Below are 24,694 nucleotides of genomic sequence, written 5' to 3'. Positions count from 1 at the left end.
ATATGTATGTTACCCATCCATGTTCATGTGACATAGACTTCTACTGACAAAAATCTAAGGTTCTTGGTGGCAGAGACTGTTTCATTTTTTTTCTTTGTATCTTCAGTGTTTAGCATAGTGCTGGACACATAGTAGGTGCTTAATAAATGCTTGTCAACTGAGCTGCCCATGACCACAGTTACCAAGTGTCGGAGCCAGGACTAGAACTCGAAAGCTCTTGCTTCCAGGTGCAGCACCCCTCCACCACAATATTCACTTTGTCTCTCCACAAAGAGCCAGCATGACTTCATCGTGATTAGGTCATGCCAGACTAACCTCATTTCTTTTTTTTTTTTTTAACAGGGTTACTGGATCAGAGGAATACTATAAAGAGAGTCTACCAACATTTGAGCAATGTATTTGACAAAACCCTTCTTTCTGTCAGAGTGGACAATGTGGAGAGATGTGGGCTAGACACAATTTCAATAAAAGACAGGTATGGATCTGATGGCTGGGCATTCTTGTCTGGGTACAGGTCAGTCTCAAAGGTTCTCTTTAACTCAGATTCTGTCATGCTTTATTCTCATTTCTTCCAACTGTACAACTGCTGCTTGAGTCATGTTTTCTCCTTCCTGTCACCTGAACATACCATGATCATTGCTACCCTCCATGCCTTGGTTCAGGTTCTTTCCCCCATATAACATGTCTTTCCTCACCATCAATCTAAATTTACACATCCTTCAAGGATGGCTCAACTTCCAATTCTTAATGAAACCTTCCCTGACTAATCTTGCCCCACAAAGAACTCTTTTCTCCAATTTACTATGCCCCTCCAATCTATACCACATCCTTGCACTTGATTACATTACATGAAACATACTACTGAGGGGTTAATACAACTTATTTTTCCAACTAGATTATAAGCTCCCTGAGGACAAAGGTCAAATCTTATGTCTTCTGTATCCCCTCCACTACCTAGCATAGTGCTTGATACACAAGAAGCATTTCAAAAATATCTGATGAATCAGACACAGAAGAGTCTTAGTAATGACACATCTCTGACAGATTCATATTTCAATCTGTCAAAAAGAAAGTTTGCTTCACAAAGCCTTTGAAATTAATGGGTAGCAATAAAAAATAAGCTAGTTTGAAGTAACTCATTTCTTAAATTTTAAAAATATAAAAAGAGTATCTAATACTCTCAAAACAATTGCTTATCAACACATTTGAGAAACACACTTTCCTAAGTATTTATTCATGCTTTTCTGCCATGTAAAATCTCAGTTATCTTTACCTCTGAAATACTGGTGGCTTGTTAATAAATATATTACATTTTCTTCTTCTAATATGTAAAATGCTGACTTGAAAATCTCCAAATAAAACATAACAACTTGGAAGAAAATATATATATATATTCAATGCAAAGGTCTATAATCAACACATTTATCCTATTTTAACAAACACTCTTTTTTTCAGAAAAGCAACTCATATTCTAACCTTAACAACCAACTGAAGTACTTTATTAACAATATATTATGGAAACTAAATATTTCTCTTTCAATCAAAAATTATTTCATCTAGGAGTTATTTGCAGTTGGTACCTATCTTTCAAAATCTGTTATGAAAAAGATTAAAGTGCAATCCCCCCCCCTTTTTTTTTTTAACAAATCAACAGAGATGTGAGGTTAAAAGTGTGTAACAAAAGAAAAAGATTAAGATGATGTAATTGTCAAAGCCGCTTCGGCACTCTGATTTTTCCCAATCCAACCTTCATAGTATGACCATAGTATTACAGAATTAGTAAATATACAAGCAAGATCTGATGAGCTTGGTGATTTTAACAAAATGTAAAACAATCTGTTAGCACTGAATATCAGGCTATATAAACTTACCAGCTCCACAGATCCATAATGTTTTCTACTGAATTCCCCTCGTCGGCAACCTAGGTCTTCTGAGACGGAGCTGGAACAAAAATGCTTCATCAGTATTATACATAGCTCTCTGGCCACAAATCTTCTGCAAAAATCTACCACCATTTGCAAAAAAGAGCTCCTACTGAACAAGGTTTGAGCTCATCACTGCAGGGGAGCCTCCTTGCAACACACACAATCTCCAGCAGCCATTGCAGAGACTGGCTTTCATGTTAGCCTCAAAGAAAATAAAATGCTCAAGCCATCCCTGGAAGGGCAGACAATGAGGAAATTAAATATTTAGCCATTTGCAATCGATTGAGATTTCCAAGACGGCTCCTGGTGGTTTATAATTGCATTTGAGAGCTTTCTGTTTATAAGCAAAGGGAAAAGAAACTCTGCAGTAACCCTGATGCATGTCATGAAACAGCTGAAGCAGATCTGCAACCATTTTGTATGCTGCAATTAACTTCCATTCAGGAGAGGCTTTTCTAATTGTCTGAAATATTCAACAAATAAAGGAACATATTATTTTACTGCTAAACTTAAACTCAAAACAAAACACCTTCAGAAACCACTATAGATAGGCCCATCTCTTTTAATTTAAGAGATCAATGTCACAGCACAAAGGACCAGAAAGACTAACAGGAAATCTAGTATTCAATTTGGAGGTCTATTAGGGAGAGTTTCTTGCACGGCAGAAATTAGTATTCTCCAAACAGAAATAAAAACCTTAGCTCAGGTATGACAAATCACAAGCATTTAATTAAGAATAAATTAAAACAAAAGGCAAAACAGTAAATGTCCTTGTACCTTGGACACAAAAGGCATTTATTCTATTTCCTCTCATATCTACAATCCCAATCATCCTCATGAAATGAGGTGAGATATAGTAACAGAAACCATGCAATTTTACTTTAAGGATTTTTCTATTACTATAAAGTCACAGATTGAAATAACTAGAATGAAATACAAAAATAAAATGTCACAATAATGGCATTTTACCACATAATTCAAAATACGCTAAGTCTGATATATAAAGAAAAGTGCATTTAGTACCCTTTCATCCTTTCTTAAAGAGCAGGCTATGTTTTCTAAATTACTGCCCTTTTGCCATAGTCAGGAAGAAAGCGACTGGGACGTTCATCATACACTGAACGGATCTCTTGGCCAGCACACTGCTTGATGAGCTCCGAGAAAGTCAGCGTGATGGAAATAAGATTAGAGTCTGATGGCATTCTGCTGCCACCATTTCAAAGGGCTGGCTGAACTCATCTTGGAGGAGAAATTTAACCTTTTCACTCCCTCAGTTCCTGTACTGAAGGTGGTATGGGAGCTATCTAGCAGAGGGCACCCAGGCAATCTTCCTACTTCCAGAGACAACAAAAAGTATGAGGAAACCTCCCTCTGTCACCTCTCTCTGTCAATCCTGCCCAGTCTTCCCTGCTCTAAACCACTTTTTCAGCCCCTTTGCATTCCATTCCATCTGAAAACCCGATGTGGGTGTTTCTACTGCTCTACAAGTCCAAATCAGGCACCTTGGGCTGTCCTGAAGTTTACAACCAGCTCCTTCTGTCCTGCCTGGCTTTCAAATTTCAAATGCTTGAAAGGCAGCCTTTTTTTTTTCTCTTAAGTTTTCTCCTTTTATCTGTCCTCTAATTGTTCACCGAGAGTGAATGCTTGGCATTGTCATGAAATCTAATTTCTTTCTCATACTATGGATCACATCTCTGCTTGTCTTCTTCCGAATCTTCACCTTAAGACAATATGGCCTCTTTTGTATGAAAGTCCACTGGAAGGAGCCTGGTCTTGGGGTGAGAAGACTTTGCAGACTCAACTACTTATTCCTTTTGAGTCTTGTTCTGCTTCTTACTACCAGTATGTCATAAGATCTGAAGCTGAAAGGACTTTAGTGATTATAAAGCCAAACACCCTTGTTTACAAATGAGGAAACAGAGGCTTAAAGAGGTCAAATGACTCGTTTGAAGTCAAACAGGGAATAGTCAGCACAGTTGAGCTTTGAACCCAGGTTCTACAACTCCAAATTCATTACATCAATCATGTCACTTAACCTGATACTTGGTTTCTTCATTTGCAAAATGAAGGGACTAAACTAGGTAAGCAGTCCATCCTCGGGAGCCATGGTTTTACATGAAGGGGACCACAGACTGACCCAAATAAGTGTGTGATGAATTACAAGGTGAGAAGATGGGCTGCATCTCACCCTCCTCATGAGAGGCAGTTATGGGGATTGTTTCCAATGTAAAAATAACCTTATCTTCTAATAGTACTCCCAACAGTCCCCTCCCTCCATTCTGGAAGCCCTCAAACTCTTCTTCTGGTCAACTTGTGCTGACCCCTTACATTATAACCTAACTGCTACCTAGGCACTCACAGCAGCAGGAGGTCATTGGGAAGATCTCCCACTCCCCCATCCTATACCGGTCCTATGCTTCACAGATTACTTTATAGCTAATAAGAACTCTTAAGAAGGTGGTCTCTGGGGCTCAGTAAGGAAGATCCAAATTTCCTTCTTTTAATTTTGGATGGGGCACAGTCAGTTAAACATAATGATCAGGCATGCGTGGATGATGGCAGTACATATTGCAGATCTTATTACATTGTCTTTCCTCCAAGACCCCCCTCATCTTCTGAACTTCCCAATTTCTACTGAAGGTAGTACCATCCTTCCAGTCACCTAGGTTGTTATCATTGGTGAAACCCTGGTGTTATCTTTGACTTTTCACTCTCCTTTACCTTACATAACGAACCAGTTGCCTAACCTTGTTGTTTCTGCTTCCACAATATCTCTCTCATCTATCCTTTCTCTGTTCACAAAGCCATAATTCTAATTCTGGCCTTTATCACCTCCAATCTGGACTACTGCTTCCTAACAGCTTCCTAATCTCCTCACGCCAATCCATCCTCCACTCCACTGCCAACTGATTGTCCCAAAATGTAGGTCTGATCATGATACTCCTCTACTTAGTATCTGCAATGGCTCCCTATTGCCTTTAGAATCAAACATTATTTCATCTTTATCTCATATACTTAAAAATTCTATCTTGTGTACGTTTTATAATGTTCATAATTGTTAGTACAGTGAGATGTATACAATTCATAAAAAAGTAAATATACACATATTGGAAGTGTGTCTAAAAATCTTTTTACTGATTGGGGTGTGTAATCAAAAAGTTTGGAAACTAATGACCTAGATGATCTCTAAGATCTGTTTGGGCTCTAAATCCTATGATCTTATTAATCTGTCATAAATGCCATTGCCAGAGGTGCAAATTACACAGGATAAGTTAAGATATGGGGGAGAGTTACAATACAAAAATATAATTAAATGCTAACTAAAATAATTTTGTGCCAGAAAACATAAAAAAATATATTTTTGAATCTTGAGGCAAAGAGTGAAGGAAGGCTAGAAAAGGGAAAGGATTGGGTTATGTTTAAGGAAAACTGGGCAGAAAGTGGGACTTGAGTATAGGACAAGTGTGGAAACTGAAGGGACTTGTGAGTGAACCTAAGTTAGGAAAGGGCAAATCCTGGAAGAAGTTGGCCACAAGGGGGTCAGGCTCCTCTACTTCTAGCAGCTCCAAAAAAAGACCTTGAATATCTGTGGTTGAAGGAGCCCCCCAGCTCTTCCCAGAGGAACAAGACATTTACAGGGGAGGAAAAGATTCTGTGGGAACTCCGACTGATTTCTCAGTTCTGCTCTCTCTACTATACATTAAGCTTTGCATTTTTGGAATGGAAGAAAACATTCCATAACTATCTTACTTAAAATGTAAAGGCAGGTTAAAGTGAAATACAGAAATTAATTCACAGGAAAGTATAATCACTGGGTAAATCAACAAATGTAGTTAGCTGGCATAGGGTTGGAGAAAACAGGAAATGGAAGGAAAAATAGATGTGAGAGAGGAAAACTGTTCAAATTTTGAAGACTTGTGATCTCATCAATATGAGTGTGCATGTTGCCTCCCCAGTACAGAGAGTAAGCCTTCCATAGTTCCCCTTTTGTATTCTTGCCCTTCCATAACTTCTCCAAAGAAGAAAAAGGGAAAGGAAGGGAATAAACATTTATTAAGCATCCACTATGTGCCAGGCACTTTGCTAAACACTCTACAAATATTATCTTATTTGATCCTCACAACAATCCTGCGAGATATATGCTGTTAATGTTTTTTACAGTTGAGAAAAGTGAGGCAATAGAGGCTAAATGATTTGCCCAGAGGATCAAAGGTAATTAATGTTTGAAACAGGATTTGAACTCAGGTCTCCTTGACTCCAGGTCCAGCTCTCTAACCACTTTACTACCTAGCTGCCTAGGGGGATCCACTAAATGCAAATCGTTCTTTCAGTTCTTTTAATATCTCAAAAATGCCAACTCTCAGACTGTTCCTCTCCTGTCTGTCATCCTCCTGGTGTACACGTGATTGTGAGTTCCAGAAGTATATGATAGTGAAGCACCAGCCCTAGCAAGTTTTAAAAAGCAGGAAAAATTTCTAGTATTAGCTGGCTGGGAGACAGAATCATGTCTCACCACTAGAACTGGCCATTAGATGATTTTTTTTTTTTTTGCCACCACAATGATTCAGTGCCAGGAGATACATAACTCTACTTTGCCTGATTTAGGAAGCTTTTATTTGTAAAAGACTTTGTAAAACAGGAGCTTCCTTCCCAGATGATCTGGTAAAGTATCCTTGTAATTTCTTTGGTCATGTGTATCGTCACTTCCTAATTTATCTGTGGAACCATTTGTTTAGCACCTGATTTATCTCAAGAATTTGTTGACTACATGACCTGCACTGTAAGTTGAGCTTGTTATATAATGGGTTGTAGCAAAGCCAGGCAATGGGCCAACCTGACTCACAGGTGGAGAGGATATCTCTTCCACCTGCTGTGAATGAAACCTGCTGCTATTAGGCCCCACCTGTCTTAAACCATATTCTCCATTGGCCCTTAGGAATGTTACCCTCCTTTAATGATGGCCTTAATTTCCCACTATAAACATCATTTAGAGGAGATGATTATGGAAAACATAAGGTTACCTGGGATAGCCTAAAGATTTTCCTCTAGCTTTATCCCATTAGAACATGAGCATAAATCATTTTATCAGATTAGGGTAGGGCAGAGAAGGTCTGGCCCTGAAAGGATGAGATACAGGGCTGTCTGGGAAGTCTCAAGAAATATAGTGCCATATATGTCCTCAGCAGCTGGTGCAACATGGGGTAGCTCAGTGCTGGTGGCTGACTGGGCTCTGTAATTCAGTGGGCTCCCACCTAAGGCCTTTCACTATGTGGCTGCAAATAACGTTCCACACTTACTACAAGTTCCCCCTTGGGCACTTTCGATTCCAGTCCAATAGTCCTATTTGCTGTTGCTGGTAGATGACAGTCCTCCTTCAGGCTCTGTGACTTTACACAGGGTATCACCATGCCTGAAATGCTCTCCCTCCTCACTGCCATTTCTTGGGACCTACCCAAGGCTCAGCTCAAATGCTGTCTTCTCTAAGAGCCCCTTCTTGATTCTCCCTTCTCCCCATTCTTTGTGCTGCTTTATACCTGAAATTACACCGTATATATTTTATATTTATTTATTTGTGTGATTTTTTTCCCCTCCCTAGTAGAATGTAAGCTCTTTGAAGGCAGGGAATATTTTCATTTTTGTCTTTGCATCCCAAGATCCTGACACAGTGCCTGGCACTTAATAAATGTTCATTAAATTGAATTCAATTGTGGGGGATGGTTAATCAAACAAGGGCCCTGAGGCATAGTTAAGAACAAACTTCACCAGCTATACAAATCTGGCTTAAGTAGGCCCTTGTGAGATACATCTACAGGTTAATTTTGGTTTTTCAGACAGTAACAGTTATTTCTATACTGCCCCCTCCAGATTGTGATTACAATAAAAAGCTCTATTAGAATATAATCTTTTGGGGGCTTGGGATGGTTTTTTGTTTCTTATCTGTATCCCTAGCCTGGGTCGTGTCTTGCATACAGTAGGTGCTTGATAACTGTTTCCTGGATTGAAGATAATAACTCACTTTTGGTGGCACCAAGCCACAAAGCACCTCCTCAGCCCAAGTCAGAGGGGAAAGTGAGTTTGGCACACACTGAACTGAAACTTAACCCCAGGTTCTCTGACTCCAAAAACAGTATTCTTTCCATATTTCCTGATTCATATAAAAGCATTCCTGCAATTAATATGATCTGCTGTCAAGTCTAATATGAAAAATCTCTATGATTCCATTCAGTTCGAGAAATATTTATTAACTGTCTCCAATGTGCCAGGCACTGTGCTAGGGACAAGGCATCTAAAGACAAAGCTGAAGCAGCCCCTGTGTAAAAAGATTAGTAAATAAAAAATATTTTAAAAACCATTTCTAGTGAGGGAGAATCCTAACAATTAGATGAATCAGGAAATGCCTCTTGCCAATCTTGACCTGAATTTTGAAAGAAGCTGGGTGTTTCAAAGGGCCACTAGGTGGCGCAGTGGAGTCAGGAAGACCTGAGTTCAAACCTCACTTCAGATGCTTGCTTACCAGTTGTGTGACCCTGGGCATGTCACTTAACCTTGTTTGCCTTGGTTTCCACATCTGTAAAATGATCTGGAGAAGGAAATGGCAAACCACTCCAGTATCCTTGCAAGAAAACCCCAAATGGGCTCATGAAGAGTTGGACATGACGGAAACAAATGGATAACAATAACAAGAGTTGTTTCAAGAGGTGAAGGTGAGGAAGAGAATGTTTCAGATATGGGAGGGCAGCCCATGGAAAGGCTGGGAGGCAGGAGATGAACGTCTTGTGCAGAGGAGGCGGCCTGGGCAAAGATGGGGGAGTCATCAGGACAGAGCAAAGCTGAACCCGTATAAGCTAAAGAAAGACTGTAGGGAGAGAAGAGAGCCCAGGACAAAGCCCATGTGTTGGCGATGGGATATAGATGATGATTCAATAAAGGAAACTGAGAAGGATAAGACAGATAGGTAGGAGGAAAACCAAGGTAGAACAATGTGACAAAAATGTAGGAGGGGTGGTCAACAGTGGCAAACACTGCAAAAATGACAAGAAAATTGGGAAAAGGCCATTAGACTTAGCAACAAAGAAATGACTGGTAACCTTGGAGCAAGCAGCTCAGCTGAGTGGTGGCAAGGGAGCCACATGTCAAGAAGTTGAGAAATGAATAGGTCAGAAAGTGGAGATATGGTAAATAAAAAGCTTTTTCTAAGAGTTTGACTATAAAAGGAAGAAGAAACATACAGAGGTAGTCTGAGGGGAAGCTAGGCCCAAGGGAAGGTCTTTTTTTTTTTTTTTAACATGAAGGAGATCTGAGTACATTTATAGGTAGCAGAGGAACCAATTGATAGGGACGATTGAAAATTAAGGAGGAAATGAGCATGATCTAAGAGGTTATTTCATGGTGGACACAGGAAGAGATGGGATCCAGGACATGAGTAGAGTGCTTGGTATTGGCCAAAGGAAGAGCCACTTCTTAGTCACTTCTTCCCCTCAAACTTGGAGCAAAGGAGGAAATAATGGTGAGGGTATTGAAGGAATATGAAATGTAGAAATGCAGCTTCACTCCATGGAAGAGCATCCCCCTGCACTGGGTACTTCCTGATGGTGCTCCATAACCCTCATTTTTCTGCTTCCTTTTGTGTTCATAAGCTCATTGAGAGCAGGGATTGCCTTTCATTTTCTTGTTTGTATCCCCAGCACTTAATACAGTGCCTGGCATATAGTAGCTATTTAATAAAAATTAAGTGAACTGGATTAAAATAGAAATAAGGAGGAGCTTGTGAGGGACAGCCACAATTTTATCAGTAAAATGTTAGATAAAGTCTCTTGCTGAGAAGGTGCGGTAAAGAATAATGTAGGCAGCTTGAGAATGAAGGTTTTGAATATACTGTGTTTATATACAATAGTCACTGTAGGTCTCTTGGAGCCAAGTCAAGCTGCCTTACCAAATACTAACTCCTCTTCATATGATACTTCAAGCCTGTTCTTTACAATAAACAATGAGATGGTTAGTGCAATTATTATGTCCATTTGAAAGATGAAAAAACTGAGGTTCAGAAAAGCTGTGACTTGCCCAGGGTCATTCAATTAGTAAATGCCTGAGCCAGCACTGGAATAACCAGTGCTCTTTCCATTATATCAAACTAACACTTCCTTACTTTGGGACAGTCCCCCAAACCCTTTTTCAAGAGGTTAATATGATGCTTACAATATATGACAAGGAAGTCCTATGGGACTCACCAAAGTGAAAACATTTTGAAAGCAATACCAAAGAGTCAACATAAGTTGCCTATTCACTGATAAGGTGTTTTGTTTTGTTTTTTTAAAAATCTCTCTATCTAAAGATCTGTATTTTTCAGCATTTCTTCAATACTTCAAGGATTCATCATTGGGGGTACTCTTCCATATCTTAGTAGATGACTTCATTAATTGCTGTGGCCCCCCAAAATTCATCATTTGGTGGTCAATCCTCTAGTGATGAAGTACTTTTTATTAAAAAGATAAAAACATAAATTAATGAAGGAATTGTGCTAATTGATCTATAATACTAAATGAGTATCCACACAAAACAAGTATAAAATTCTAGATTTGGATAAAGTGAAAAAACCCAGTGATTTAGAAATATTTTTATTTCTGTAAACTTACTCTAAATAATCCCTATCTTTAATATAATGGCATCCTTTAAGTTCCGATGGCAATCACTGATGTGATTATTTAAATCAGTATTGCCAATAATCTCCCTATTTCCACTTAACACATGAGGAAACTAGGACTCATAGAGGTTTCCATTTGCTCAATGTCACATGAGAGACCCCTGCCACTTAATCTTATAATCACTATAAAGCTTAACCATCACTGCTTGCCATTTATTTGTCCAACTTGAACTCAAAAAAAGAGATGATATAAAAGGAGAGGGCCACATGATCCCCAGCAGCAAAGTTGTTCTTTTATCTCATCAAGAGAATTCATAAGGAATCAGGGACACACAGAAAGAAGAAATTTACCACTTTGTAGAACTTACTGTGAGTATGGTAATATTAGTAATCACTGTGGTTGCTTAAGCAATCAGCACCATGGCTAGGGGTAGCAAATACTATGGTCAGCACCAAGATTGGGGGAAAGCAGGCTTACCCTGGATATTAAAGGAGGGCCCCTTACCAGTGCTGGTGGATTTATCCAAGCTTGTCAAATTTGAAACTTATAAGTGATTTGGTGTAAGGAAGAATAAGACCCGGATGAATATATAAGGGTGTGGGCAAAGTACCACTGTATTGTCTGAATTTCCAGAGGTGAAATTTTCTGAAATGGTATCTCTGGGTCTCTACCCTAATATATCAACCAGATGTAGCTTGAGATAAAGTGTTTCTGTGGCCCTGGCAACATCTCAAAATGGCAAAAGGTCAGTGTTCCAGTAAGAAGTGAGTCCATGATGAGGTCTTTCAGAGGCAGCTCTGGTTAAATATTTGAAAATGCATCTGTTCTAAGACTGCCCCATGCTCCATCATGTATTTGAAAGTTCAAGTGTAAAAAAAAAAAATACAAGTATAACAGGTGAAGTCTGATCTCGATTAGTAATATACTTAACTTGTTAAAACAAGATAAATGATAAAAAGATGACAAGTCCCAAGCATGCTGTCTTAGGGTAATTGGAAAAAATGACCCAGGCTATTTTTTTAAATGATCTCTACATTTTAAGAATCTACCTCATCCCTCTATTCCAATCCCTTTACAACATTTCCTATAATCATTTTGAAATATGACAAACAAACATGTGGAATCCATTTTGCCCAAGTTCACAAAGCTAGTAAACAGGGGAGGCAGAATTATTCCCCTGGACTCCTGACTTAAGTACAATCAACATCAAGTCTATTTATAAAAGCTCTCCATAGGATGAATGTAAAATTATTGATTAAATTATGTTTATCCTAAATAAAGTATTAATTTTCTATTAAAGCACCATTTGCCATAGTGGATAAACTTAGGCATGTCCTACAAAGCTGGAAAAGCTTCAAATAAGAGCCCAGAGACAGATACTGCTATCTGAAAATCAACCTAGCTCCATTTGGAAGGGCTCAACAACATCAAATAATGACTTGTTTGGCCACAGCTCCTTAGGACTGTCTGCTCAGCTGGGATCTGCCTCAGTGGAGAGAGGACCCAGACTGATTAAATTACAAATTCTTCAAAGTATCAAAATCAAATATTAATATTTGGAAGATCAACTGTCATGATGAAATGTCTCATGAAATAGTTGCTCTTCTGGGACAAAATTATTGAAGTATGACTCTGGAAACTTATTAGAATGAAAGAAAAGAACAATAGACAAAACCTCTTGAAAGTACGTGATAAATGAACTCCACAGACACCCAGGAGTGACTGATATACCAGAGGTAAACTCATGTAACAAGATGCCAAGAAAGTCAAGTAGCAAGGATTATGGACATCATGTGGTTAGTTTAGGTAATAGACAGTTTTACAGGTCCATAAATATCTAACAACAAGGGCAAAAACCTAAGCAGATGAACCAATGGTCTGACTGCTTAGCAAAAGTGAAAAGAGAATCCACAATTCTAGGACTTAGTGGATTTGGACACAGATCCTAAGGAATGATGGCAGATTCAAACACTGGTATATGCCATATGCTTTTAAGATCACACTATGTTCTTGAGAGATTTTCTAAAAATTTATCATGTCATTGCTTCCCTAAACTAAAATATAGCCTTCTAAGAAAGTAAGCCTAAGAAAATAAGAGAGACAAATATTTCCTTACTAGAAACAAGTATTAACTTTAGGTGGAACTGACCAAAAACCCCTCCAAAACATGATTCCAACTTTCAAAGCCTAAAAAGAAATTAACAAAAACAAACAAAAATTATTAAAACTATTTTAAATTATAACTTAAAAACATAATTTAAAGGCTCAAATTTAATCAATAATCAATATTCACAGAACATTTACAGAATCACATAATGAGAGGAAGGGCTGCAGAGATCATGTAGTCCAAACCACTCATTTTACAAAGGGGGAGACCAGGACTAAGAGAGAAGAAATGATTTGATCAAGATTACACCACTTTTAAATTGTAAAGCTGGGTCTCTAAGCTGGGATTCTGTTCTTTTCAGTTCACCATGTTGCCTCTACCACTGGATAAGGTACCTGGACATGCACACCCAAGATATGACCTTGGTAACTAACTATAGTTAAATTAGAAAACTACTAAACAAAGCCCACTTCTCAAGCTGGGAGTCCTCTCAAGGATATTCAGGGTGATTTCCCTGGGCATTGCCTACCCTGTAAGTTAGCAACTCCTGTTCAAAGGTGAATAAACCATTTAATATATTTGTCCCTAGGAAGAGTAGCAAGCCAGAGTAGTCTACCCAACTTTTCTTCCATCCCTGAGCCAGAATGGAGGAGGATCAACAATTGCTGTTAATGAACTATGAAAACTACAAGGCAAACATGAGTGGATTATCTTCTGGCTTGTCTCAGTCAAATCTATCTCCTCAATTAAAGGTCAGGACTATAGGTAAGAATGGAAAGAACTCATATTTGTATAACGCTTTAAGGGTCACAAAGTACTTCCCTCCCAGAAACCCTATGAGGGACTCAGTGCAATTATACTACCTTCATTTACAGATGAGGAAATTAAGGCTCTGAGATTTAAGCAACTCATCCATCACACAGAGCTAGTAAGCAGCAGAGGATGAATTCAAACCCAGGTCTCCTGACTCTAATTCCAAAACTCTATCTACAATATCATGTTGCCTCTCAAAAAAAAAAAAAAAAAAAAAAGAACCATTTTCCCGCACAAGAAGATTCTGGGTTACAAGATTGACCAAATATTGCCAATTCTTAACTGAGGAAGGAAGGTGAAGTCTCAAAGGATAAACCAGGGTTTGGGGAACCTGCAGCCTCCAGGCCACATATAGACCTCTAGGTCCTCAGGTACAGCCCTTTGACTGAATCCAAACTTCACCGAATAAATCTCCTTAAGAAAAGGATTTGTTCTGTAAAATTTGGACAAAGTCAAAAGGCCGTACCCAAGGACCTAGAAGGCTACAAGTTCCCCACCCCTGGGATAAACCAAAAAGTTCACTTTAACCTACAGTTTTAACACAACAAATGTCTTGCCCCAGTTAAGAATCAAAATTTCTGTTATTTGACATTGATAGGAAACATTTCTAGCAAAAAGACAACTTTTGACAGTTTATACCAACAACATTTCCAAGAGGAGTTATATTCACCATAAAAATTTACAAGTACCTATCAACCTCACTACCCTGGGGATTATAAATTTAAATTTTGATCATTTAGAATTTCCTGTTGCTATCTTGTTTTGCAGATGTTGCTCTCTTAAAAACTCAAGTGATTCAATTCCCATTCCAATTCTAGAATAGGTAATAGGTAAAATAGGTAATAAGGGAATTTACAACTCCTTGATTTTTATTATTTTTTTCAGGCATTCAGGATACCCCCACTTTACTTTAGGACAGCTAGGTGGCACAGTGGATAGAGCACTGGGCCTGGAGTCAGGAAAACCTGAGTTCAAATTTGATCTCAGACACTTACTAGCTATGTGACCTGGTCAAGTCACTTAACCCTATTTGCCTCGGTTTCCTCACCTACAAAATGAGTTGGAGAAAGAAATGGCAAATCACTCCAGTATCTTTGTCAAGAAAATCCCAAATAGGATCATGAAAAGTCAGACAAGATTAATATGACTCAACAACAAAATTATACTTTAATTTGCAATTCAGTGTTTCCCTTACTTTCTAATTATTACTTTATGACTGGCTCTCCCTCAGTGAAATGAGACACTATCACAGGGAACTAAGATAGCAAAGCTAGTTCCACCATCAAATGAGATTATGTATGAAAAGCTACATATGTATAGCTATGAAACACTCTTTTCATCTGTGATTTTTGTATTTTTTGACCAAAACTTTCTGTTGATAACTCATTATGGTGTGAACAGCTAGGGAATGCAAGCTGTGCTAAATCCTACCTAAAGAAAAGGTCTTCAAATATGGCATAGTAATGCACTGAATGTCTGGCAAGTAAAGACTAGCCAGGCTCAAGTAAGAAGGTCAACACCAAAGGGCAATTTTGGCCACAGTAAAACTCAAAGACCGTCTACAAAGTCACAAAGGGGCTATGATCTCCACTGGCATCCACAATGACAAAATAACAGATACTGAAGCACAGATGTAGAATCATTATTAGGACCTAAAATCCAGCCCTGTGAGGTCATTGATGCTTGTGGGCACAAACAGGTTAAGTGACTTGCTTACAGTATCCCAGTTAGTACACTGACTAGCACTTAGTAAGTGCGTAATAAATGCTTGTTGACTGACACAGTGCCATAGCAACTATACATCTGAGGCAGGACTTGAAGCTAGGGTTTTATGACTTTGAGGTAGGTCTTCTATTCCCTATGTCATAGTGCCTCTCTATCATTGTTATTATTATCATTAACAAGAGTCGGTTAGAATTCAGTCAAGTCCAGCATGTTTGGATCTGTTGGGATTGATCTATTGGTTCTACCCAATAGAAATAGTCTTAGAGAAGGCAGATTAAGTAGGGTAATACTAAATTCTAAGGATCTTAAAGAAACCAAACTACTTTTGGTTCCTCACTTACCCCTGTAAAAGTTAAAGTGTTCTAGTAACAGTACCAAGGGGCCCGTAAAGGAAATCAAATCTCTTGTTTTCCTCACACACAGCATTCATTTAGTGTTGAACGCTCAATTACTGAAGTGAAATTCCTTAGTGTAAGGATAAAGGGGGAAAAAAGATCCTATCCCCTTTGAAGATCAAAGATGGGTTCTGACCCTTCCTATTAGCTGAGTCCATGCACAAAGCCAACGTGAGCTAGCACACACTGGTGGAGAGCGAAGAATACTGTTCACAGGACCATGGATCTGGAGCAGGAAGGGATCTCTGAGGAGATTTAGACCAACCCTCTCATTTAGGGATAAGAGGAATGGGGCTTATAAAAGTTAAATGATTTGTTCAAGGTTACACACATACAAAGGGGCAGAGCCAGGATTTGAACGCAGGTCTCATGGCTACACCTTCACCAACTTTCTACAATACCAGTCACAGACCTTGGTTCACCCCGCAGCCCTAATGCCTATTAGCTTTGAGACTGCGGGCACAATCACTTGGCTTTTCTCAGCCTTAGTTTCTTCACTTGTAAAATGAACATATGTATCTATGTCTCTGAGTGGATATGAAGTTAGGGGACCTGGGTTGGAATCCTGCCTCTGATACTGGTTGTGTGAGTATAAACAAATTACTGCTTGGCCTCTCAGAGTATCAGTTTCCTCATTTGCAAAATGAGGAAAACAATACTTATTTAACTCTGGAGCTTGTTAGGAGAGCATTTTATAAACCTTAAAGGGTTCCAGAAATGTGAATCGTTATTACTGCTCCATTTAGTCCTGATTGTCTGCTTATCACCTGTTAAGGAATCAAGGTGGAAGTCTCTTTAATACTACTTGGCAAGATTTAGGGGTGATAGGGATCACACTTTTTCCTTTCCCCTTTCACTGATCTAGGGACACCTGAGGAGGAAACTCATAGCCCATATTCATATAGCATTTTAATGTTCGCAAAGCACTTTACAAAAATGACCTCATTTGGTCCTCACAACAACCTTAGGAGGTTAGTTGCTATTACAATCCTCATCTTACAGGGAACAATACTGAAGCTGACAGAGGATAAGTATTTTGCCTAGGGCCACACAGCTCTTAAGTGTCTGAGGCTGGATTCAGACTCCAGTCTTTCTGGACCCCTAGGTCCAATGATCTTTTCACTCTGATCCTTACCTGGCCCCCTACCAATACTGATCAGCATCTACTCTGAATCATATTGTCTTAGAGAAAATATGGATGGAGAAGCTGGTCTTGCAAACAGGAAAAGTTAAGTTTAATTATTATCTCTGGTGCATACTGACTCTGGGACCCTGGGTAAGTCTAACTACTCATGCCCCAGGAAACTCTATTAATAAGATATAACTATATAAAAGCTACTACTTTAGATATATGGCATCTCTCAAAAAAGCTCAAAGTTTTCACATGTATAATAAAACATCTCTAACTAGTGGAGAGGTAGGAAGAAATGCCTGAATTATACAATGTCTAAAGAAACGAAATTTAATAATAAAAATCACAAAGTCCTCTTCCAATGGTTCATCAAAATGTGCAAATGACTCCAAGTTCCTAAAGGTTAGATGCTACTGGTAAGCCACCTTACACTAAGCCAGTAAGGCTTTGAGTAGAGGCCAAAAATGGGCTGCTATCTGCAGACACTCCTTGCTATTTAATTGCCCAGAAAGGGAGAATGAGTTCATGGAGAAATTGGCCATCAGGTGAATTCTTTAATCTAAGGACTTTTCAGGGTGTATAACCTGTACTAGAAAGTCCCTGTTCAAAGTATTAATGTAAAGAACATATTTTAACTTGAACTAGATCAATGAAAAGTATCAGTCAGTGGCAATCCTTAATAATCTAACAGATAAAGATATATACAATCAGAATATCAGCTGCTTTTGTAGATATAAGGCACTTGAAGGTGCCTTTAAATGTGCTGCTCTAAGGATTTTAGAAAGTTCTCCTGTAATCTTATGATTTATTTACATCAAAAGCTTCTGTAATTACCCATCAATGTGCACTATTAATGAAGAGTTTACTATACAAACTCTGTTTCAACCAATCTCTGTCAATTTTTAATTAGGGGTCCTTCAATTAGAGATGTTGCTACATTATCTTACCCTCACAGGCGTATCACAAACTCTTATGAGTGGCGTGTACTGTATTAAGCACCCTGTGGATTTTTTTCTTTAGTAAGTCCTGCCTGACCATGTTTTATATTTGCTATCCTCATTTTGCAGAGAAATTTGCACAAGATGTAAAAGTAATTTCCTGGAAGTAGCCTAGTTTGGAATAGACTTATCAAGGGCTCCTAGGTTTCCCAAGTCTTCCTCCCACCCCATTCCCCACCTAGACAGCTGATAATCATTAACAGGACAGCTTCACACTACAAAGGGTGGAGCTGCCTATCAAAAAAAACAATTAACAAATAATTATTAAGCACTTACTGTGTATAAAGCAGTAACGAGGCACTGGGAAAAGACAAAATTTGGATAAGAAAGAGTCCCTGCCCTCGTGAAATTCAGTCTGATTACAATGGGATAGGGAATCCCTTGGTAAGGAAACTCCTTGTACCAAGGCAGGAGTTGGCAGCTTCTCTGCACTTCACCATCTTAGAAAGTTGCTTAAAACATTGAAAGGTTAGGTCACACTATGCAACAGCAGAGGTCCTTGACCCCAGGTCTTCCTGGTTGAAAGATCAACTCTCTAATCTATGGGCTGCTGCTTCTGCAGGGGAATAAGATACAAACATAATCCTCAACGAACAATATTACATCTAAGTGCCTTACAGAACCACAAAACAAAGGGTTACATGACGTCTGAAGGGGAAGGTCATTCAATACCTATTAAGGGGATCAGGGAAGACTTCCAAAAGCAAGTAGCATTTGGGTTACACTTGAAAAGATTAAGAGGGACATGGAATATATATATTCCAGGCAGAGGGTGCAGCATAAACAAAAAGACAGCAGCAGGAAGTCCTGGTTGTGTTCCAGAAGGCAGTGCATCACAGTGGAAAGAATGCTAGATTTGGAGTCAGAGGAACGGGACTCAACTTCCAGCACAGCCACTCGCTGTCTGTATGACCTTGGGCAATTTGTTTCATCTCTGTGGGGCTCAGAAGGACATAGACTGGCTAGCCCCCTCTTCTCCACCGCCTTCTCCCCCTAATCTCTATGATCCCTTCTAATTCTAAATCTTAAATAACAATTCTGTAGTTGCAAAAGACCTCAGAGATCCTCTAGGGCTGGGGTTCTTAACCTTTCTTGTGTGTCACAGACCCCTGGGGCAGTCTGGTTGAAGCTCGTAATAATGTTACTAAATGCATAAAATAAAACATACAGGATTACAAAGGAAAACGAATTACAATGATACATAGTTATCTAAAGTTCATGGACTCCAGGATACAAGTTGTCCAGTTGGGTTGAAGAGTACGTGTAGGGGACTATGAGACAAGGCTGGAAAAAATGAATTTACCAGATTGTTTGAATGTCAGGCAAGGGAATCTGAACTTTATTCTGAAGGCTATAGACAGGGGTTCTTAACCTTTTTGTGTGTCATGGATGGACTCCTTTAAATGCATTAAAAAACCAAAACCGTACAAAGGACACCAAGTATGCCGAAATCCTTAGCATAGGAAAACACACCCACAAGTTCACAGACCCCAGGTTAACAACCCGTGCTAGAGAGCTCCCCCAGGAGGCAGAGAAGAATGGGAAGGGCAGCTCAGATTGAAGGCCATGGAAGGAGCACGGGGAGCAAACCAGCAAACCTAAGCACCAGAACAGAAAAGAAGCAGAGCTGGAGGGAGGAAGCTCTGCAGACTGGGCAGGAGGGAGAACCCCGCCCCTTCACACTGCCCCGCCCTCCTGGCCCCGCCCACCGGCCCCGCCCCTCCCGGCTTGCGTTACCGCTGGGTGAGGCTCAGCAGGCGGGTGGACGTCAGGTAGAGGCCGCTCGGTTCCTCCATGAGGGCGGCTTGCGGGACAAGAGAGCGCTTAAACTCCCCGCTCCCGTGGGGTGGCAGCCATCGGGCGCTAGGGCAGGGCCTGCAGTGGCGGCGCAGTGCCTCCACTCTCTCGGTCCGCTACCTCAGGCCGGACCCCTGCCGCCAGCAGCCGCGCTCTGGCCCCGCCCCACGACCTGCTAGCCAATCGGAGTCTGTGGCGGCCGCCCCTCGTCCCTCGCTTGATGAATGATTGGTTGTCTATCTACATCATCCGGCCCCCTCCGCCAGGACTCCGTGCGCACAGTGCACGCTGGAACTTGTAGTCCGCCGGAGGAGAAGGGGCGTTGGTTTAGCCATTGCAGAATCCTGTGATCCCCGAATGTTAGCACTGGAAAGGGTCGTGGAATGTAGAATTTTAAAGCTAATTCGGACATGGAATGTTAGAGCTGGAAGGAGTAGTAGAACGAAGAATGATAGCCTTGAAAGGAACCTTAGAACGCAGAATTTTAGACCTGAAAGGGACTTTGGAACCCACACAGTCCCAGTTAGCAGGGAGTTTAAAATAGAGAATTTCAGAGCTGGAAGGGACCTTAGAGCATACATGGAATACTGGCAAGTTAGAGTGCAAGCAGGGCATAGAGAGCACAGTGTCACAGCTGATAGAGATCGTGTCTCCTCTGAATCTTCTTTCAAGAGGCTAAAGAAGTTGAGTCCCATTCTTTCAACCAGCCCTTGCATAGGTATGATTTTCAAGTCTCTTCACCAACCTGATTGCCCTCCTTGGAATATTGCTTCAGTTTGTCCATGTTCCTACAGGGATGCGATGCTTGGAACTAGTCTGAATAATAGGTGGTTCCAAAGGAAAGAAATCTATGCTACCGGTAACTATAGGAAAGATGTTCCTAATCAATCATGAATAATTAGAAAAGTGCAAATTAAAGCAGCTCTTGAGTTCTATCTCACATCCATCAGATTGGCAAAGTTGATTAAAAAGGAAACAATCATTGGAGAGACTCCAACAAGGCAAATACTGGTACAGCTTTGAATTGGTACTACCATTCTGCAAAGCAATTTGGAGCTATATTCCTAGAGTTACAAAACTGTGTATGTCCTTTGACCCAATGGTTTCATTCCTGGGCTTATATTCCAAAGAAATTAAAGAAAGAGGAAAGGCCCTATGTGCACAAAAATAACTAGAGCAGCTCTTTTTGTAGTGGCAGAGGACTTGAAATATACCCATCATACCCATCAATTGTAGAATGAATGAACAAATTACTGCATATAAATCTGTATTACATACATAGTATGTAAGTAATGGAATACTATTGTGCTATAAGAAATGAAGGAAGAGCCAGTTTCAGGGAAACTGGTGAAGATTTGTATGAATTGATAGAGTGAAGTGAACCAAACCAAGAGAATACTTTCAATTGTAGTAACAATTGTAAAGAAAAAAAATTGTAAAGAAAAAATGAACAATTATGAAAAGAACACTGATGAGTACAATTACCAAGCGTGTTTTGGAGGACCAACAGTGAAGAATACTACCTATGTCATGACATAAGCGATGAACTCAGAAGAAGAATGAGATACCCATTTTTGGACTTGGCCAATATATATTAGAACTTTTTTCAGGTTGACTATGCTTATTTATTACAAAGATTTTGTATTTTTTTTCTGGTGGGGGTGGAGAAGTGGGAAGGAAAAACCAACTACTTGATACCTGAAAAAAAATAAAAACAACACAGGAGAAAGAAACCAAATAGAAGCTCATTAACTGAAGAACTGATAAAGAAGATGTGGTACATGAATGTAATAGATTATTACTGCCTTGTAAGAATATGAAGAATTCAGAGAAGCAGAAACTTATATGAAGACAATAAGAAAAATAATATATTCAGTAATTACAACAATTTAAACAGAGAGGACAGTATAATGAAACCAAACAATATGTAATTAGCATGACCAAGCTTGAGTTGAGAAAAGTCTCTCCTATAAGATATGGTTGATATGTTGGTTGATTTTGTCTAACTTTTATTTTTTTCCTCTCTTTTTAAAAATTTTTCTTACAAGGGATGGTTCACTGGGTAGGGGAAGGATGTATGGAGAAATAAATGTTATATAACAACAAAAACAAAGCAGCAACAAAATATAGAATTTATGAAGCCCTGAAAAAGGAACGATACAAGATACTTAAGATGGGCTTTAATTGGGACAAAGGACAAACAAAGTTGTTCTCTCCTTTGCTATCCACATCACACTTCTTTGAATGAAGTCTAAGATCACCTTAACCTGAAAAAATGACATCTGGAAGGTTAAAGTGCTCTCTCGCTAAGGCAAGAAAAGTGGCCTGTTTGGACATTATGGCATTATTTACTGACATTAACCCTGAAAACTGCAAGGATACATAATTCAGTGAAAGGGTGATAGTGGTGACAGGAGGAGAGTGTTAGTGTGATTGCTTGTTGGACAACAAGACGTTTTCAGGTGGGCTACAGCTATAACTTAGTACATGTACTCTGCTGTATAGCCTGTGCTGTACCTCCTCAACCATCTGCATGAATGAATGAAAAATGTTTACTAAGCAGCAATTATGTGCTGAGCATCATGCCTAGCACTGAAAATACAAATATGGAAATAAGTTTATGTCCTCAAGGAACTTACGGTCTAGAAGGGAAAGATGACAACAAGAAGAGAATATGGTCCAGGAAAACATGTATTGGAAATTTGCAAGGATGGTGAACAATCATAGGAAAGCTTTTGCAAAAGCAATGGCTACATTGATTTGGTTGATTGCTGTTTCCAGAGAAAGGTGTAAAGGGAGGTATTAATATCAAAAAGATGCTGGGAGGTGAATAGTTGGATGAAATTAAGCATGGTCTGAGGTCTGGGTCTGGCTAGATATGTAGTAAGCCACATACAGTGATGCTGGCTGACTCATCAATCAGGACAGCACATTTGCAAAGCTATTGCAAAAGCCAGGTGGATTAGGTGAACAAGGGTGAGTCTCAGAAGTTCTGGTGGTTCGGAGGGAATTGTAGCAGGATGAATGGTAAGAAGGAAGCTGAGGTGATTGTGGATGAGATGTGAAACAGTCTGGAATCTGGGACAGGCTGGATCTGCATTTGCACTGGCTGACTCACTGGAGATTTTGGCTTCTCTGCCTTCAACCAGTTTCCTAGAGACTCTAGTTCTTCCTTGGAACTGATAAAGTGGAGGTTTGCCTTTGGCACCGAAGGGCTTTCATCTCACATTTCCTTATCTTCCCTATCATTGAATCTGAACTTGAGGTCCAGAGCCTTATAACCTCACTTAGACCCTGAGCATGCTTAGCAGCTTGGATTCAAAATATATACCATGTTCAACAGTGAGAAAAATTTTTTTAAAGTATAAACAGATTCACAAACAATATATCAGCTGAAGGTCATTAAAATGTGAATTAAAGAAAACTATCTAGTCCCAAATTTCATCATTTAATTCTTCTTCCTAGCTACATCTCCCATGGAACCTGGCTTGTCCCATGACCCTCTCCAGGCTAGAAGTCCAGTGCTAATATAGCAGATGTTATACCCCATAGAGTATTTTGGGAGTGGACCTACATAGGAGCCATTTATACAGGAGCCCCTCCAATTTGGGAGAAACGTGATTCAATTCTGAAAGGGCTTCATGATTGGATTAGAGTACACCCCATGTGGTACTGAACCTGCACACTAAACATTTCTGGTGAAACATGTGGCTCAGTCCTGAAAGGGCTTGGTACTTTGGATGACACCTCAGACCCTCGGTGGCCCTGGATCACCTTCCTTCCTCTTTCTTCCTTCTTCCCCCCAGTCACCAACAGTTAAAAAAAGAAACATAGCTTCTACTTTCTACCTCTTTTTTCTTATTTCTGGTACATATGACAAGTAGCTTGGCATCCCTGAGCTTCCCATGAGACATGGGAAAGAGTTATAGCTTTTCTAGCATCCTGGGAGAAATGCCACGCTATTCACTTGTGGTATGTAGAACTGGGGATGTAGAACTATAGATGAGAAGAGCTTGGCCCTTGGGCCTCCATATGCCTTTTTGTTCTTTGTGCCTCTTTCCTTGAGTATAGGTGATTGAGCAATGGAATCCAGCCTTGGAGACAGCCTCATATTTGAGCGTTCAGGTGCACTTAGGTTTTTCAATTGGAGATGACTGCCTCACAAAGGGTAACTAGGAGATTGAGCCTCATTCATGGCCTGGCTTGCTGGAAGAAATGGATTCAGATTTGGTTGTGTAGTACAGAGTCAAGATAAAATGTAAAAGGCCTATTCAATAGTCCCACAAAATATTTATGTTACTACTGTTGCTTGTAAGTTTGTTTGTTTTGTTTTGTTTTGTCAATGTGAGCTTGTGGGTCATTTGTATAGAGGAAATAAGTAATTGTCCTCTACCTGATATACGCTTTCTTCTTTTGCGAAGATGTTGGACATGAGCCAAACCTAACCTTTAAATAATTTTCCCTAGGGCTCCTGGGTAGGGGCATAAGTCAAAGAGTGTGAGAAAGTACCTGATCCCTCTTTTTAGATGACCAGGATTAAACTCAATCTATGAGTTTTTACAGAAATGACAGGGACTAGATGAAAGAAAGATGAAATCAATGCTGAAATACTTTCCCTGTCTCAGAAACCCTTACCTCCCAGGCAGGAGGTAGACGTCTGGAAGTTCTGCTCAGGTATTCAGCTTGAGGAGGGCACCTACGGAATTCACCTCATTTTGTCCCACCTGGCTGCTTTCCTGAACTTCAGAAACACCAGAAACTCATCATTCTGCAAGGTGAAAATGATTCTGAAATCCGTCCCTCCTTAGATCATTTCCCAACTCAGTTGCAGGTCTTCATCATGTTCCCCTAAACTGGGTAACCTTCCTCCAACTTCTCAGCTTCTCCAAACTGATTGTGAACTCCTTGAGGGTAGGGACTGTCATACATTTCTTTTTAATCCCAGCACTTGGCACAGTGTCCAGCATACTAGGGGCTTAATAAAGGTCCCTTGACTCTTGTTCTGACTCTAACTGTATATCCAGGCCCCAAACTGACTTTAGAAATTCCCAGTTTGAAATTGAGATGGGGACTTAAGCTAGATAAGATAGTTATAACCACCCCCGAATCCCCTACATTGAAACCCAAGTCCACATGTAAACAGAATTTTAAGGAACATGA

At 39.7% G+C, this 24,694-nt stretch overlaps 1 protein-coding gene across 6 annotated transcripts in view; it reads right to left on the bottom strand.

The window, feature by feature from the left end:
• GARNL3 (GTPase activating Rap/RanGAP domain like 3) overlaps nucleotides 1-19,696 on the bottom strand; it is a 227,061-nt gene extending 207,365 nt beyond the window's left edge. For 2 of the 6 annotated variants that reach the window (XR_011972116.1, XM_072631959.1), the window contains exon 1: nucleotides 1,872-2,807. Coding sequence is in view for 5 of the 6 variants with exons in the window: in XM_072631959.1 (XP_072488060.1) it covers nucleotides 1,872-2,015 (144 nt within the window). In the remaining variant the exon portion in view is untranslated. Of the gene's footprint in view, nucleotides 1-1,871; nucleotides 2,810-19,474 lie in introns of those variants that run through there. The other 4 variants (XM_072631962.1, XM_072631964.1, XM_072631960.1 and 1 more) reach the window with 3 other exon arrangements.
• Nucleotides 19,697-24,694: the final 4,998 nt, after the last annotated feature.

This window comes from Notamacropus eugenii, chromosome 1 (assembly GCF_028372415.1).
Source record: "Notamacropus eugenii isolate mMacEug1 chromosome 1, mMacEug1.pri_v2, whole genome shotgun sequence".
Lineage (NCBI taxonomy): Eukaryota > Metazoa > Chordata > Mammalia > Diprotodontia > Macropodidae > Notamacropus > Notamacropus eugenii.
Note: the sequence above shows the minus strand (reverse complement) of the source record. Positions and strands in the feature narration are given on the sequence as shown.